Here is an 18,835-nt window from a genome sequence, read left to right on the forward strand (position 1 = left end):
TGCCAGTGGTGTAAGCCTTTGATGGTCTGTGGAAGAAATGCCTACTCAACCCATCTCTTGTAACTCCTGACAACAATTTAAGAAACGTACGTCGTACTGTAAAAGGTTGATAGATATCAAAGGTAGGTTAATACAGGTGTAACGAACGGAACTGCAAGATTAAGTGCATCTCTCTTGGAAGTACGGACAAAAAATAAAACAAACCCTAGAACAATTCGTGTAAGTTTAACTAGTTCCATCTTCCAACTAAGAAAGAAGTAACTAGTAAAACCTAACTCACCATGGGCTAGTCTTAAAAGCAACCATATATGCCACCAAAGCGCAACTAACCTGGAAGTTTCTCAGGATGAGTATAGCAAATCCCATCTTCTCCTTCAATGGTGGGGATGAACTCATCAATCAAAGGATGTGATTTTGATTCTTTGCCTTCGACTTTGGCTTCAAGGTGCTCTATCAACTCCTGGTCTGTTGGATCAAATTTCACCCCAGCTGGTAGACCTACCCAGTCCTGCAAGCTCCAGTATCAGTAAACTTTAAAAATCATGAATACTACTTAAGGATCCTCAAGAATGAAACTCCTAGTAGTACATCAGGAAAGAACTTTTTTGAAAAAAATTTTAAATTTGGGTTTTCTGTGGAAAAAGCCATCCTCAAGGTTCAAGAATGAATGAAAATTAAATCAGGCAATAAGAAAGCGGGAATAAAATTCTTATACTGGTCTGATTCTTCGTCAAAATCTTTTCAATGAAGCCAAGCAAGAATATTACACCAAAAAATAAGATTCAAAATCCGTAGTAGTAGTAGCTAGCCTGCCGTACCGGCTTTCCATCGAGCTTGTGACCACAACCAGGACAGTGCTTGGATCCGCACAACTGATGCTCCTCAAGCTTTGCATCTATGAGATCAGAACTGCTGATGCCCGACCCCAATTGATGACTCTGCAGACTCTTATTCATTTCTCTCAACTCTCTACTTCTCTTCTCTTCTCTTCCCTTCTTCCGACGGTACGTTATCAAGAAGCACCTATAGCTTCAACTTCCATTAAGAAACAGACGAGCCCAGTAGCGATCCCACACCTTAATTCTTAGCTATATATGTATATTCTGCAAATGAAGCCTCTAGCCGGTACTAGAGCTGCCGCCTCGTTGATATCAAGCGATAGTATCTTGATGGATTCAATTCAAACGAGATGAAACTGCCAACTAAAGAGTACAACAAGGGAGGTATCAGCATAACTCTATCTACTAAGGATCGAATGGATGGAGAATAGAAAATTTTGAACTTTAAAATTTAGCACATATGATCATCAAGAAATACTAAGTGGGTCGTGAAAATTCGACCTTACAGAAAGATGGGTTGTAAAGAAGTGAAGAATTCATTACAAAGCTTAAAACTTTTTCTCGAAACAAAATCAAATGAACAACAAACTCTTTGAACATTAATATATATGAGTAATAGCAGAAATCATTTTTCTCTTTATATATGATGTTGGTTTGCGATAAGGGGCGGTTAGGAGGCCAAGAGGTGGAAGCGAAGGGGAAGAAAGAATATTAGTAAGAAGAAAGAAAGGAGAAAGGAGAGGAAAGAAAAGAAAAAAAAAAGAAGAAGAAGAAAAACTGGGAGTCAAGTGGGCTTGAACTATAAAACCTGCTTTATCAGTTACCATGGAAAACACCGGAAATCTCTCTCCACTTTAACTGAAGAAGCCAGTACTGTGGTAAAGAAAAAGGCACCTCCTTCCTTCCCCTTCCCCTATTATACTCTTACCTTTAGGCTTTAATCTCTCTCCCTTCTCTCTCTCTTTCTATCTCTTTGCTAATTTAAGAGCACAGCTAGTATAGAACAGCAGGCGGTTCCGTTTCAAAGAGAGAGAGAGAGAAGACAGGAAAAAAGCAGATAGAACAAATTATCAACATCACAAGCTACTAGCAAGAAAAGGAAAGAAAACCTCTAAGTTGGTTTATTTCCCCCCCTTAAAGCTTGAAGGGATGGCTTTGTTGTGTTGGATGATTAGTAGTGGTAGTAATAGTAGTAGTAGTAAGAAAGTGTTACTACTCAAGAGTCTTTTGGGTCTTGGGGTAGAAAAAGCAAAAAGCTAAGAAACGGCCTTCTTAGCTGTTACAACATACTACTACTAATCTACACATACAACAAAGCAATCCCCATCCCACACTCAAAAGCAAGGCTAACCATATGTGTACTAGCACAACAATCACCATTATGCTTTATTTAATCAAGAAAGTCTCTTATTATATAAGTACGTATGTTGTCTCTGTTTTCTTAGTACTAATTAAAAAAGTGTTCATGTTGATATCAGTGTCAAATTCTTGCTAATAAGTTGTGGCATAAAATCTATTGTGAAGATAAAATAAATTAGTTGGTTATTTTGACCTAGGAAGATTTGAGAGTCCATCAATCAGGAAATGAAGAAAATTGTCCAAGAACTTTGACAACTAATTGATCATCCCATGGACAAAATCCCTGGTGAGGTGAGTGGTATATGATTTTCTATGTCTGTGAGTACTGAGAGCTGCATACTGTTTTTAAATTAACTCGGATTGGACAGAAGGCGATTTTTCTAATTTAATTAGCAAAAAAAGAAATTAATGGTGGTAAAAAAAAAGGGAGAAAAATGATAGAAACTCACATGGGTTTTGAGCTGGAGTGCTGATCATGATTCTACAGCCATGAATGTTGCAGAGAGAGAAAGAGGGAGAGAAGGGTACAAGATTGCTTGATATGCAAGGCAAATGAGCAGTATACTTGATGGACCACCACCAGCCTCCACCCTTGCATTGCATTCTGATAAAATCTCAGCTTTGTACTGTTAAATTAATGTTAAAAAAAATCATTAGGACTTGAGTGATTAACAAGTGCTCCAACTAATTAGCTCATCCAAAAGACCAATACGGGACGAAAAAAATAAAGAGAAAGAATTTGTTTATGTGTTTTTTTTTTTGGAGTAAACATTTGTTTATATTTTTATATCCAGAGGTTATTCTAGCCATGACATTGTCCGTATTTTCTAATTTTTTTTTTCATCTCATGTATTTCGCACTTGTACAACGTTATGGTATTTGCCTTGCACATCAAAGAATGCGACCCCACCACTACAAGATCTATCCTGCCGTTTTTTTTTTTTTTTGTCCTTTTATTTTTAAGATCTCTCCTGCTTCACTAATATTTCCTCACTATTTTTTTTTTTAAAGAGAGAAAGTTGATTTGTAATTTTTGGGGACAACCCCTTCTCTTTTTGAAGGAATTCTCTTGGCATAAGTTGAATGGTAGGAAATAACTTGACTAGTTGATGGTCAATGGTTAATATTTAGGATTAATTTTTTATACACTGACAGTGTATACACTTTTATCATTAGATGTATAACACATAAGTCCAATTTGATTTTGAAACTCAAATTTTGCATGTGTGTCATATATCCAAACGTAATAGTGTATACACTGTCAGTGCATATAAAATTTACTCTAATATTTACTATTTGGAGATTGACTAATTTGGTGTTCGAAATTCATTCTTTTTTTTTTTTGTTTTTTTAATAGTTTAAACATACTTGTATTACTTCCCCCCCCTCCTGATTCAAGAGAGACTCTAAAATTTTGCAAGAAAAAAAAAAGAATTATATATCCTCTCACTTTAATTACTATCAAAGACTAGTGTAATATATGGATCTATGTAAAATTGTTGCTTGCCTTATTTACCAAGGTAGTTGATAAAGGTGGATGATAAATCATACATCAATAGCATTATTAATTAAAACTAATTAAAAAGCTCTTCGACTATACAATATGAGATCACTACGACTAGGGTTTTGTTGTTGTGGGGTTTGTTAAGCATCCATGCTATGCTCTCCATCAAAATATTTGTTTAATGGCATTCTTTCTTCCTGGTCAAAAAATAAATGATGAAGATGACTCCGGAGCTGTTTTTTGTTTGGAGCTAAGTAATGGCTATGATGAGAAATGTTAATCTGCTAGATATTTCCTTTTCGCAGCTAATTAAGAAACCATTCTACATCGATCCTAAGCTAGTACAAGAAATACCACCACAATTATGATGTCTTCTTCTTCAGAATAAGAGAAGCAGACCTCAAATTCCTCTTCCTCCTTGAGTTGAGCACATGAAGTTCAACTCAAATCAGACGGCTGAAAATGCTTTTTCTCGAATGGCTGGCTAAACACCGTGCATAATATATAATTAGACTGTACATGTCCTTTTGTCCCAAAGAAAGAAAAGGAAAGGAAAGGGAGAAGGAAGAAGGATCCGAAACCGGTGAGAGTGAGACTATCTGCCAAGTTGACTGCTGACTGACCCACCATGGTGTCTTTGTAAATTAGAATAATTAATTGTATATATTTTACTATATGATATGATATTGGTGGTGGGGTGTCGGTGTCTGCACACTCCCGCATGTGCCACAATCATCTTGGCATTCTGTGCAAACAACACCAGATGCATCAAATTTCGAGCGTACGGCACCTGCTGATTGAGAAGTTTCTCTGTTCTTAAAAAGCAAAGAAAGAAAGAAAGAAAGAAAGAAAGATGATCTATCATTACGATTCGCTGTTCTGTATACTGGGTTCTTTCTGTTTTGTATTATAAAAAATAAAGATGATGGATCGAATTGTTGTGGCTGATGTATCGATGATCATCCCATCCAATTCAGACTAGTGTTTGTTAAGTAGTAATTTTTACATAATCAATAATGTTGAAAAGACCAACCGAGACGTTGTTGTAAGTGGTGAGGAATGTGCTTTCTGAGCATATGCATTCAACATCTCAACGAATTTGTATTAAGTAGCAAAATATTAATAATAATGATTTCCAAATTTGAAGGTAAAACTTAGTAATCCTCCCCGGGACATAAAATTGATTTCAGGTGGCTTTTCTGCTGTTAGGAAATTAGAGGCCGAAGCAGGTCAGGACGAGGACCTCAACTTTCATTTACTTATATAGACAGAGAAGACAAAGAAAGAAAATCTTTTGATTATTCAAGCGACAACAAAAAACTTAATAATACTATAAGTAATTAAATCCCTCTCCTTGCTGATCTTAATAATATAAGTACTTGCTTTTATTTTATTCTTTTAGAAGTGAAGTGGTGATCATGCAGATAGAATAAGTGAAATTCGACTAAGATGCATGAGAAAACCAAAATCTTTTCCACTAAATCTAATTTAATAACTGTATGTGAACTTTTTCTTTGTATGTTTGAAAAAAAAAAAAAAAGATAGAGATGGAGAGTCAATCTATAATTTTTGTTTAATTAATCAATGTTAATTTACGACGATAAAATTAAAATGCTTTTGGTGTTCGACGATATTTATATATATAGCTGTAAATCTTGGAGGCCCAGAACGTATTTACATGTATGTTTGAGATGAAATATTCCCCCCAACTAATAAGTGTACAAATTGAACATGTCATATATATATATATATATTATATATATATGTATGTATATATGCTCATCAACCCCTTTATGCTTTTTCCTTTTTGGTATCGTTAATTGCAAGAACAGCCGTTTAGATATATATTGTAAATAAATTGGTTTTCCTTATACTGGGATTTCCATCGATCTAAAATGCCGTAAAATTAAAACGGAAAATTCGTTCATGTTTTGCTTTTTGAAAGTTGGGTGACAGGGGCTGAAATTTCAAATTTGGAGCCCTTAAGGTATATATTTGGGATTGGTTCCACCATTCTTTAGGGCGAAAAGTTTAAAGTAATTAACTAAAAAGAAATTAAAAACAAAGATACGTGCAATCCTGTGAGGATTTGATTTGAGAAAAAGATAAATGAAAAAGCAACGCCGCAGCCCACTATGCTTCCTATATATACCAAAAAGCTTTTTTTTTTTTTATAAAAAAAAAAACAAATTCAAAAAAAATTGCTTCATTATCAGGTAAATGTTAATTTACAAACCTTGATGCATCGGAAATGAGGGTACCAAAATTTTATAAGAATTGATTATCCTCCTGTGTGTGTGTGTGTATATATATATATATATATATATATATAATCCAAAAAAAAAGGAAAAAAAGGAACGTGTTGCTTCTAATCTGTTTGTTGCTTCTTTAATCTACTGGGAATTTTGTTAACACCAAGTATTTCAACTAACTCATATTTCGTTCTTTAACATTAGAAACAAAATAAACTGAGCCATTAAAATGACGAAAAAAAAAAGAACCTCAAACCCAATATATAATGGCGATAGAAAATTGCTTGGCATTGTTCACGCACTCTATATATATATATATATATATAATATATATGGTTATGCCTCCACTTGTATTTGGCCATGTGACCTGTTTGCCATCCTCTAATGATTTGGTTATGAGCAGGCATGCCATCGCCCTCATCATTAAGCCAAAAGTGTTTAAAGACCTACATTACTTACTTTTACATATTAAATTTTTTTTTTTTTCTAATTGTGGACGACTTTACTTTAGTTTGACACTTGATCTCAAGATTTCTTTTTCTCCTTTCAATAGTTAGAAGGTAATTAAGGCTTTTTAGCATGTAGCAAAATAGGAATTTTTTTTTTCATTTAAATCATTTCGTAGAGCGACGAGAATTTCTAACTGGATGACTTAAAAAGTCCACTTATGTGTTTTTGTGAGATGAATTAATCTTGTCGTTGTAATTGGTCAGTATATAAACTTTCAGTATATAAACTGGATGACCGGATAAATTAACTAGCTAGCTAACGAATTACTAGTAATTGTGTGTAGGATAGAGAAATGAGCTTTGGAAAGAGCGCAATCACAAGAAGCAAGAAGATAAGAAAATGCAGAAGATGGACAAAAGGGAAGTTGTGAAATTTTAATTGGCCATATATATGGTATGATGATACATCTTGCAGCTTGTCCGGAACTCACAAGTTTGTCTAAGGAAGGTGGATGAAGGCAAAGCAAGGAAGAAAACCTAGAATTAGTTAGGACTTGGCAAGATTTTTTTTTTTTTTTTTTTCGTTTTTAATGTGAGGTGAGGTTGGTTACGACCAATTTAACTTTTTTGATTCTATTCGAATTGGATGCATAACTTAGTCGTGTTAGGTTCATCTACTGTTGTCCTCCGATTTTTGCTCAATTCTTCTTCTGCTGCGTGCGAGAGTTGTGATAGTTTAACAAGGCCTTTAGTCTTACTCCTCCATCTCCAAGGCACGACAGACTACAGTTGGGTTTTTTTTTTTTTTGGCTGAATCAATCCACAGTAGTAATACTTTATCATGTGGGATTTGCTCATAGAGTTGATGTTTGAATATTGACGCATGTCGAAGAAGAATATGTAATGGTGTCTGTTTCTCTCAGACCCCAGGATTTGTAGAATATATATATATACTGCTAAATTGAGAGTGATCACTGACTTTGACCTTGCAGTTGAGAATGTTGTTGTATGTGCCTTTAAATTGGTGATTGTAGGTATAATTTTCTTCTTTCTTTCGTTATCAGAATAAAGATTTCTCGTCTGATCCTTCACGGATAAGAAAGTCTACCCATACACACCTCCTCACGGCTTAGGATCTCAGAGATTCATCAGTTCTCTGGTTTTTTTTTTTTTTTCTATTTGATTTGATGGCCACTGTTCATTTTCATATCACAATGTAAAAGTCTCTATTTCAATTCATGATTTTGTTTATCCGTGAAGTCTCCTTCATACATATAAACAAGCATTGACGGGGTCTCTGACAGGAAAAGACTAGAATAACAATACGCCAAAGGGATATACTGATTGTTTATTTTCAATTTCTCCTTTTTCACTTGGGCTAGAAAGACAATTTGGTTGTATACGGTAACAGAGATCATTGGCGTCGATATTGAGCTTTCAAGGGTCAACCTACTAATATAATAGTCGTTTGGAATGAGAAGCCAAAAACCACACACACGCAGGTATATGGTTCATCACCATCCCCCTCTTCAAAACGTTCATGCAAAACTACTTCCAAAAATATATCATCAACTTCCTCCTAAAACTGATGAAGTAGCCACTTCACAAGCCTAACATATCTAGCTTCAGAGAGAGGCGGGGGAATAAAAGAGAAAATAGAGCAAGCCGATCCCAAGGGAAAGATAAGAACTTCTGTGTTTGAAAATGATTAGAAGTCGACAAAATAAATTTGTTCAATAAATTTAAAACTTTCCGAACCCCCCAAAAAAAAAAATGGCCTAAGGATACATCAAGCGTCAAATGGCTCAGCTTTCCATATTATGTTCACATTAAGCGTTGCGAAATTCATTATTATCAACACTAGAGGCCACAAGGCAGCTCAAAATCTTGAAAAATGCAGCCTGGCGTCTGCGGGACTGTAAAAGAAATGATTCATTCCTAATGGAACCTTCGGCTGACAGCATCATAACTTGGGAAATATACAACTGCCAATTACGGGAAAAGAACATCAGGAAAACCATGAAATATGACCACGAATTGCTGATGTAGCTAAAGAAAAAAGATATTGGCTTTACCATCCCCATGTGATGCCAGCGTAAGAGGAGAAGTAATAAGTTTCTGAGCAACAGAGACGATGTCTTGTACTTTAATTTCGTCTATGGTCTTCAAGAACTGCTCCACAGGTTTCCTACAAAAGAAAGGGGAATGTAATTGTTAAAGGGAAAAAAAAAATCAAAAGGAAAGCCAATAAAGCAAAAGGTCTGTTAAACAAGGACGGTGTTCCGCATAGGCAGTGTTCTTGGTGGAAGCAAGGATTAGAAGGCCTAACAAGACCGGTTTCACATAGAGCTAGCCCAACAACAGCAGCTCTTGAAGAAAAGCCATTCTACATAACAATGATGATAAGAGAGCATCTTGAAGTTGGAAAGAATTTTCAAACTTTGTTCAGATGTCTTTATAGCACATCCTCTACCCAGTTGTTCTTGTCAAAAAGAGCAGATATAATGGATGTCGGCCAAATTATATAAACCGACAGGTAAGATGCTTCAGAGGCATAAACTGACTAAAATACCAAATTATATAAATAGGCCTCAAGTACCAAGTTTACTCTCGAGTATACTCTTTCCACAGGTTAGTACTACAGGCACTCGTCAAAAACTCATATTTTAACTCTCATACAGTAGTATTACAATCCAAGAAGGCTAGGTTAAAAAGGATTAACAAACATGGTACCTCATTATACTATCTATGACAGGGCAAAGGAGACCAAGAAGTGCAATCATCCAGTAGAGCCCAAGTAATTGAGAAATAGAAACAATGTGGACTAACTTTGCACATAAAATTCTAATTTCACACTAATTTCTGCTAGTTAAGGTCTCGCAATTGCTATTGTTGGCTTTTCTGAAACATATACAAGAACAGAAAGGGAAAGGATTACTGGGCTTACCTCTCTCCATATGTTGAAATTTGTTTACCAATATCTTCTGATGTAACCATCTGTAAAATCACCATAACATCATTTAGTCTGATATTCCATCAGTAAATTATAGCAGAAACCACAATTCTTCAAAACCACCACAAGAAAATGCAGGAAAAAGAAAATTTGCATACTCTTGATTCGAGGTTCATCAAAATGGCAGACTTTGTTGCCTGTTTGGCACGATCGAGCTGTCCCTGATCAACTGCATCAAAGATAAATAAAAGAGCTCACCTCTTCTCCAGTTTTAAGTAAAATGTGCTAAATAAGCAAAAGAATCGGGATGAGGGGATCATCAGTTTCAAATCGAGAAACAAATTTAGGCCATGAAATGAGGGCAAACCTTCTCCAGGGCTTGCAACTGCAATAAGTTCTTTTACCGCAACATCTACAGCTTTTGTCACAAAATCAGAACTCTGAACCAAAAACAAGTTCAATCAAAATTCCACAGCACACGTCCAAGGTTTAACACATATGAACAAGAAAAAGCATATACAGACATTTCTGGATAACATTATCTGTATCCAGATTCAATCAGTTAGCTCATCAGCATATCCACTGAGAACGTCAATTCTAAAAAAGGTAGTGGCATAAACATTAATAAAGTAAATAAAACTTAATTTATTTGCAACAAGGCATCCTAGCAGCATGATTTGGACACCAAAGTAACTAAATAAGCCATAAAATACTTTAGCCTTTTAAATTTACATCAATAGAACTATGTATTATTCCAAACTACAAAAAACAAAAATAACTAGACCCTTCAATTCAGCAATAAATCTAATCTTGATATCTACTTCAACCTCATCAAGAGCATTATCTCCCTTTCTATAATCTAATTCTAAAATTCGCGTCCCTTACCCTCAGCTGCAACAAAAAAACATATAGAATAATATCTTATCAACAACTACTAAACTACTTCGATATGCCAGACTCAAGACTCCAACTAGCAAACAATGACTGGAGACAAGAATGCAATAACTCCAGGAGAAAGAGTCACTCGAAGCATTAGGACAAGCAACTTTTCCAACAAAGCCAGAAAAACAAAAGCCTAGGCGTTAATCATAACAAACATAGATGATTAAAATGCCAAGACGAATAATAAAGTCAGTGACATGTTTAAATGAAAGGAAAGCATATGCACTCCTGCACCAAGTAATATGCTCATAAACTTAAACAAACACTCACAGTGGTTGCTTGAATTCCAAATAAACCAGTGCTGTTGTAAATGGAACTGAATGCACTAAACATCTGCATCTGTGGATACTCATTCAGAACACGAAGATCTGCACCCCAACACCATACAAAAATCAGTAAGGTGTCAAATAAGAATATATCCTTTTTCTCCATTTTTGATAAATAAAAAGAGGAACTCAATTTTCACACAATCTTTTTTAGGAAGGTAGACAACAATGCCCACATATAACCTAAGCATTCAGATACAGCAAACCATGCAAGAAGGGTACAGACTAAGCTAGATGACATGAGATCCTTAACAAGATAAACAACATTTAAACAACAAATGATGCCAAAACCTTTTGTAAATCCACCACCCAATGTGATGTTCAGGTTTATACTCAAGAAGGTAGCACATCAGGACCCAAACAACTTACATAGTCTTGAGTACATCCCTTTCCCTGGACCACCAGCTGAGAAGGATCCACCTCCTCCCATAAGCAACTACAGGGCAATCCAATAACCAAATCCTCCAAACATAAATTCCAGATAGAGAAAGAACAAAAAAAAAATGTAAAAGAACTACGGTAGTGGAAAAAAGGGAAACCATTATGAAGTTATACTTGATAATACAAGGTTAAAGAAAAAGCCAACAAGTTATTGCATTATTATTAAACTAGAAGTACCTGAAGCACTGTCAAAGTCATTGCTTCCTTTTCCTTCAGCCATCCCCCAGGTAATTCAAAGGCAAGAGCAAAATGAGTAGTCTGTTTAAAACAATGAAAGCATAGATCATCAAGACATTCAAGATAACAAAAGCTTCATGAGATTGTTGAATTTAACCAAATGTATGGCAGACAATGACACACCCCTTCATCCGCATGACGACGATAATCACCTCCTACATATACAGGCTTTGGCTCCTCCGAGCGGTGAAGTTTAGGCATGTCAGAGAGAAGTGGTTCCGCAAATTTCAATAGCTCATCATGTTCAACACCTGATGCTGCAAGGACGATACGAGGAGCAGTATAGTTTTCCTGTAAAGCCAAAAACCAATTAGGAGCAGAAATGACTGGAAAAACGATTGCAACAGATATGGCACAAAAATGAGGAAAAGCACTAAGGAGAAAATGTGGAAATGTAGGGCATAAAAATATAAAGATTTCTGCAAACTCACAGCAACAAACTCCTCCAGCACTGTACTGTTCAATCTTTCCACAGCAAATTCTGATGCCATAAGTGGATGCCCATATGGACCAGAATAGCCTGTGGAGTGAATTGCCTCCAAAAGCAAATGTTGGGGGTTTTTGGAGTACTCAATGATTTCTTCTTTCACCTTCTCAATCTGAAAAATGAAATTTGCCACTAAAAACCCTAAATTGCAAAAAAATATAGGACATAGCGGATAAACCATGCAAAAATTGTAGTACCTGCTCTTTAACTTCCCAATCCAGGAAAGCAGGGTTCCTCACACTGTCAACTAGAAGTTCTACCATTTCTGGAAGATGTGTTTTTAAAGCATCATATGTGTAAACCATTTGCTCCCTAGAGGCTGCGGCTGTCACATTGCCGCCAATTGCCTCAACTTCTCGTACAACACGCAAGTGGCTTCGGTTTTTTGTGCTCTTAAAGGCCATGCGTTCCAGAAGATGTGTCGCACCATACGAAGTAGGTGCTTCATAGATTGAGCCACAATCAACATACAACCCAATGGAGGCAGCAGGGTTCTGTTACAAGCAAAAGAGAGGGAAAAAAAATCAATAGCTACTTTACATTCCGAAAAGGTGTCTTTTCCAAGCAGGAGGAAATTGGTTTTCATGATTCATACAGCTGATGTTTCTGAGGCTATTCTAAGACCATTTGGAAGAGTTGTTATCTTGGTCTTCCCTGGTTCAACATAATCAGGGACCGGAGGTGGGATGGTAACATCTTTGAGTGGGAAGTCCAGAGATGGAAGTGAAGAAGATTTTTCTCCAGTCAGCCAATTAAAGAAACCCCCTGAGGATGATTGGGTTGCAACAGCAGCAGAACTAGCAAATCTTTTCAATGCTCCATTGCCCGTCCGGCCCTATCACATAATTCAACACCCAAAGACCACATGTTTTCAGACAGTAAGTCTCTAACATCACAACATGACAGCTAAAACATCTTTAATGAGTAACTGCACAAAGTAACATTTTGCAACACCCAGAAATACCATTCACTCCTCAGTATTTGGCCAACTATTGAGCCAATATTCCACTTACGAATCCTTCTCCCATAGAAATACCAACTTCTATCGTGTAAATCTCTAATCCTAGCAATGCAATTTAGGGACACTAAATATCATCTCAAACTAACTCTTCTATAAAACAATTTCAAGGTATTATACAATTCCAGCTCAACAACAAAAGGATTTAAACCCATCTCCAAAGGATGCCAAAAAAGTCCCAAATTATACAAAAGACCCAAGTATTGTAGTTTTTAATGAGGAATCAATGTGGACAAAATTTCAAAGCTTCACACGTTACGACACAGTACAAATCCCTTCATTATATCTTCCAACTATTCAACGAATTGATAATCTTTTTGACTGAGCGAAGCTTTTATAAGAGAAAAACAATCATTTCCCTAAACAACCCAAACACACACACACACCGCATCAGCATATTAATTCGACAAAATCACATTCCATAGAAAGACCGAGCAATTAGCTCAGGGTGAAAAAAAAAAAAGCATAACGAATCAGTCAATAACATCAATCCGATCCAATAAAGTTGAGGCCATAAAATAGTTAAAAAAACTCATGCAGTGAGCTCATTTCCATTTAAAAAAAATCAAGTAATAAATAAAATATGGCAATAAAACCCGCCCCCCCCCCAGCGGACTAAGGTAAATAGGGCAAACCTTGAGAGCTCTTAGGCGTGAAGCAGCGGTCCGATACATGATTTGTTGGAGGCGACGGATGCAGCAGCACCGAAGAAACAATAGTCTCCGACGAGTGTGATTTCTGTGTAGTAGTAGTCGCTGGTAGATTTTGTATGTGAGTGAAGGCCGCGGAGGGTTTGGGCTTCGGGATTAGCTGCAGAAACAGAAAGCCGAGTGAGGACGGCGAATGACCAGCATTGATACGTGCGAGTGCGACCAGATGAATCCTCGCACGTGAGAGTTTATGTTTTGTAAGGCTCCCGTAATGTCGTTGCCTAGATCAAATCTCGACCGCTGATTTAAGGCTACCTACAGTAGCAGTGAGATACGACCTAGAACTTTAAGGGACCCCGTTTGTTTGGACTAAAAATATTTTCCAGAATTTCTAATGTTTGGCAAAATTATTTCAGCTGAAAAATGTTTTCATGCCGCAACAACTTTATTGAAGTTAACTTCCGACCATTTTTTGTAAAAAAAAAGTTAACATCCGACGGCTTCTGGACTCATCAGTCTCATCATTCCTTAGGTATAGTACATCTCAATTAAAACTATCCACCCAAATATTGTGATCGAAACACTAGATCATCGTTGTCGTAAATCCCATTTTCCAAACTCTGGATCAAGTATGGCTGGGCTTGGCATCCAAAATATTCCCACATACAAATATGGCTGGGCTTTTCTGTGGACTCTAGGATCTCCGTACTTGCATTGGACAAGGTGGACATCCGACAAGCATTCCGATCTCCGAATCTATTTTAGGTGGTGGTAGGTCTTTTTCTTTTTTCAAAGATTGATCCAATAGATGGTACAGATGTTGTCACTTCAAAAAATTCCCCAGCACACAATCCCAGCTCCCCGACTACACGTTAGGCGGAATAACCTTTTTCTTGTTCTTTTTTTACCCCAAAAGATACGATGACTTGTGCAAGCTAAATGGGCCTAGGATTACTAACGGCGCGAAGTTACGGTAGCTAACCAAATTCATGATTGAAATATGGAATAAAAAATACAGCAATTAGTGTGATTGCGACAGAGGTAGTCTCAAATTACCAGCATGCTCTTTTTATTTTTAAAGTTTTTATGTTTTTGTTTTAAGGTTAATTCTCAAAGGCATATGAAATAATACGTATGAATGAGAAATTGAGAAGTTATAAGCCTTCTTTACCATTTAACTCCCACTAGAGGAATTAGCCTATGCAATGATTTTTCATTTGGTTAAGCGTGGATTTTAGTTTTTTAGACTGCTTAAATGTTAGTAGTATTCTCAAAGAAATGTCCAACGGATGTGAGTGGCAAATTTATAATAATAATAATAATATTCAGTTTGTTTGGATAAAATATTATTTAGAATAATTATTGTAGCACTTTTTGTAATGTGATGTATGTGAAATAAAAATATGATTAGAAATATAAAAAGATGAGTTAAGAAATGTGTTTATGATGCAAGTGAAATATTATTTGAAAAAATTTGATGATGTCGAGAGCTTCGCGTATTAGTGTGATCGTAGATTCTTGCTGTGTCTTCTACCTCCCAAATCTTTTTGTGGAAGTTTGGAACGCTATACTAAGTCGAAAACAGATGCATATAATTATATAGGAACTGGAACTTCATCAGTTTATATCATTGACGACATATATATATATATATATATATATATATGTGCAGTTTATATCCTTTTAAATATTCGTGGTGTTGATTTTGATGGCCTTGATCGTTTGGTTGCAGGTAATTGAATTGTCAAGGTGAAGATTGAAGGAATAATGGCTGCTCTACAGAATCAGTCAACAGGGAACAAGAATAATTCCACTGTTTTGAAGCAAATTGTTTTATTCCAAAACATGGGCCTCTTATTTCTCTGCTACATCACATAGAAATATACATTAGATTCCATAAATGCTTATAAGAACATCAACAATACCACCTCCTGGTGGTCTACGCATCCAATTGGGAGAATATTCTTATCCCTTGTTTGGTAGGATATTGGATAACTAGCAGAAATTTGAAACTTTCACTTGATTAACTAGTTCCAGAATTTCTTGATGCCCACTGGGCCAGAAAAAAAGAAGAGCTACTTTATGCTTTAGTTACATGGCAAGGCATAAAGCCTATATAGTTTGTTGTATTTCACGGCAAACAGCCACCACATAGCACTGCAAGCCCTGGATTTCTTTTTCAATATCGTCTACTTGTCCTGCAGGAAGCTATTCCTTCTCAAATTCTCATTTTATTCTGCTGACCTTTATGTGGTATGGCATTTTAATTGCTATTTATACTCGTAAAACAAGGGGGTTTTAAATTGTCACAAGTTGAATGAATACTGAACTTCTAACCAAAAGAAATGGCAGCACAAGCAGCAATTTGTCAATGGCCAGTGTTCAGTGGCCAGCATTTTCAAGAGACTCAAGGGATTGCCCATACTAGAGATAGCAATGCCATCGACCTATTTAGCAGTGAGTAATGAAGATTATTGTTTTCCAAGTTCATTTGATATTTGTTTTAAGCCATGCAAGCTTATCCCCTTATAATCTTGGTATATTAATGATTTTTTTTTTCACACTTTGTAAAGGTTTATCTTGGACGTGCATTCCCTCCAAATCAAAAACACAGAAGGCTAAACTATGTTCCTCTCCAATGCCAAAGAAAGGAGGAATTCATGTTTTCTCGTCAAATACATTGTCCCCAAGCATGCCAGCAGAACTGCTAGATGCATGGGATGATGACTACAATGGAATTGTTATTGATTCAGCAAGCTTGCCCTCCAGTGCAAATGCTTTTGCAGCAGCTCTTCGCGCTTCCTTGTCCAACTGGAAGGCAAAGGTATTATTAGAAACTTAATTCCAGTACTTCATTTAAAAAAAGAAAAAAACTCAGGAGTCAGGTACTCGAGTATTCTTACATAATTTACAAACAACTATGTGCATCTTTGTTTGATCTCCACTCCAGTCATTAGTGGATGGCAATTACCGAACTTGCAGTTTGCCACTAACAGATGGCATAAACCCAACATTCAATATTGCTGAAGTTTAGTGAAGTTTATGTCCAGTTTTCTGATGATGCAATAAGTTAACGAATGAGCTATAAGGCACTGAAACATGGTTTTGGCTTTGTTGAATAAAGACGGTCATCCTCTAGTGATTAATTGAGAAATTCACAGCCCATTACCTCTTTAACTTAATTGTGGATTCTAAAGTATAACAGTTTCAAAGATCATAGAATTAATACTTTACTGCATATTGTCACATTATTGGTAATTATCCAGTGTTGATGTTTGTCCTAGGAGTAGGGACGATGCATAAATTGTGTTCAGCATACATAGTATGAAAAATCCCGAAACTCAGAATACAAGCTTCAGTGGTTGACTTGTACACTATCATTATGCAGGGGAAAAAAGGAATATGGCTCAAACTATTCCATGAGCAGTCCGATCTTGTTCCAATAGCTATTCAGGTTGCTGTTTGGCATATGCTTCTGATTTCATTACTGCTATCTCTTATTATCAATACTGACAATTGTATGCCTCGGGTGAATTTTATTCTGACATAACTTCAATTTGCAGGAAGGTTTTGATTACCACCATGCTGAACCTGGTTACATAATGCTAACTTACTGGATCCCTGACGAGCCATGCATGCTTGTGTGACACATAAAATACTAGAAAAGAAAGTTCTGTAACTATCAAGAGTAAAGAAGGAATGAAAATATTCCTTTATGATAAATAAAAGCGAGAAAATTCAGGTCAAACCCGAATTTTCTTACTTAACTTTAGGTTAATTTACTTTGACGAAAGGGCAGAAAAATGTCCAAACCCTTTTTTAGTTTAGTTAGGTTTAAGTCTGTCGAGAATAATATTCTACGACTAACAATTCATTTATTTTCAAACCGACCCATTTACTATCTATTATTTGATTGACTAATCCTTTATATTGGAATGGGTGAAGGGTCAAATGACTTGGCAATTCCTCTTGAGGGGATGAATCCAGAGATTTTTGAATCAGAGCTCGGGATTTTTGTTCATCCTTCCCCGTAATAATATCTCGGGGTTTGCAGCGATAACTTGGTATATCTACTATACGACCATTAACTAAAATATGTCTATGGTTAACTAATTGACGAGCTGCAGGAATAGTTGAAGCCATACCCAATCGAAAAAGGATGTTATCCAAACGCATTTCAAGTAATTGTAGTAAAACTTGGCCTGTTGACCCCTTGGCTTTTCCGGCGATACGAACATATTTAAGTAATTGTCGTTCTGTAAGACCATAATGAAAACGCAACTTTTGTTTTTCTTCTAGTCGAATACGATATTGAGATTTTTTTCCCGAACGTAATTGGTTTCTAAGATCATTTCCAGCTCTAGGCTTTTTATTAGTTAGTCCTGGTAAAGCTCCCAGACGGCGTATTTTTTTGAAACGAGGTCCTCGGTAACGCGACATAAAGACTCCTTATTCTTATTTTGAATGAATTTCATTTTTTTCTATTTTATTTATTAAATTTTTGAAAACCTAAACTAAAACAAAACTGAACTAAATGAAGCGAAGTTTATTGAAATAGCATGCTTGTGTACTATAAAAAAGAATGAGATGAATTGGATAAATATCCACACTCCTTTCTATTTATTTTTCTATTATAGAAAAGGATATCCCCTTCCTGACATAGTTGGAAGTTCTTATTCTTATAACTTAATAAATTATAAATTGATGGCTTTTGGAAAAGGGGGACGACACCCTTTTATTTAATATTCTTTGAGACATTATCAATTACGTAAAAATTTGAATAAATAGGAAAGCCGGCTATCGGAATCGAACCGATGACCATCGCATTACAAATGCGATGCTCTAACCTCTGAGCTAAGCGGGCTCATATAATATCCATTTTATATGGATAGGAATTCCATAAACTATTAGAATCTTAGTTAGTAACTATTACTTCTTATCTATTCATAATCGATATGGATCTAGAAAAGAATAAAATAGAATTTCAAATAAATTATTGAATATTATAGAGCACAACGATTAATATAGCGATATAGAATTTCGATTTTTTTATCACTCGATTAAATTCGAATTATCATCTACTATTAGATAGTAAATAGTTTTAGTATAGTTAAATTAGTTAAATTTTTCATTTTTGAATTCAAATGACATTTGGAATTCTTTTTTTATACTTCTATATATATTTATATTATTTGATTCTATATCATATATTTCTAATTCTAATTAGGAGTTCTAACTAATGAGACATTCTCCGTTTTCATTCATAAAGATGTAATTAATGTTGTAATGTAAAGTAAATAAATCGTAAAGGCGAAAATTAAGACGACAAAAAAAAAGAATCGACCGTTCAACTATTCAAAATTGCATTGGAAAGCTGA

The 18,835-nt window shown here is 35.7% G+C and overlaps 3 protein-coding genes and 1 non-coding gene across 4 annotated transcripts; 1 reads left to right on the forward strand and 3 right to left on the reverse strand.

Moving 5' to 3' along the window:
• Nucleotides 1-16: 16 nt before the first annotated feature.
• Nucleotides 17-1,356, reverse strand: LOC113758525 (NAC domain-containing protein 75-like; the record flags this gene model as incomplete). Its single annotated transcript, XM_027301339.1, has 3 exons — nt 819-1,356; nt 331-508; nt 17-66 (listed from the first exon to the last, which is right to left on the reverse strand). Coding segments are annotated over exons 1-3 (366 nt in total), but the record flags the coding sequence as incomplete, so codon positions are not given.
• A 6,716-nt stretch (nt 1,357-8,072) lies between these two features.
• Nucleotides 8,073-13,691, reverse strand: LOC113758526 (mitochondrial-processing peptidase subunit alpha-like). Its single transcript, XM_027301340.1, has 13 exons — nt 13,443-13,691; nt 12,385-12,624; nt 11,987-12,283; nt 11,734-11,901; nt 11,426-11,593; nt 11,243-11,323; nt 10,994-11,060; nt 10,569-10,666; nt 9,724-9,796; nt 9,515-9,585; nt 9,351-9,400; nt 8,479-8,591; nt 8,073-8,388 (listed from the first exon to the last, which is right to left on the reverse strand). The coding sequence occupies exons 1-13, from the start codon at nt 13,479-13,481 to the stop codon at nt 8,342-8,344; spliced, it is 1,512 nt and encodes a 503-aa protein (XP_027157141.1). The 5' UTR covers nt 13,482-13,691; the 3' UTR covers nt 8,073-8,341.
• Nucleotides 13,692-15,787: 2,096 nt separating this feature from the next.
• LOC113758527 (nudix hydrolase 8-like) lies at nt 15,788-17,104 on the forward strand. Its single transcript, XM_027301341.1, has 4 exons — nt 15,788-15,914; nt 16,031-16,281; nt 16,846-16,911; nt 17,021-17,104. Exons 1-4 carry the CDS (start codon nt 15,803-15,805, stop codon nt 17,102-17,104), a joined length of 513 nt encoding a protein of 170 aa, XP_027157142.1. The 5' UTR covers nt 15,788-15,802.
• A 1,144-nt stretch (nt 17,105-18,248) lies between these two features.
• On the reverse strand, nt 18,249-18,321 carry TRNAT-UGU. Its single transcript has one exon. It is a non-coding gene; the product is annotated as a tRNA-Thr (tRNA).
• Between the last annotated feature and the right edge of the window lie 514 nt (nt 18,322-18,835).

The sequence above is a fragment of the Coffea eugenioides genome, unplaced genomic scaffold, assembly GCF_003713205.1.
Source record: "Coffea eugenioides isolate CCC68of unplaced genomic scaffold, Ceug_1.0 ScVebR1_558;HRSCAF=1256, whole genome shotgun sequence".
Classification (NCBI taxonomy): Eukaryota; Viridiplantae; Streptophyta; class Magnoliopsida; order Gentianales; family Rubiaceae; genus Coffea; species Coffea eugenioides.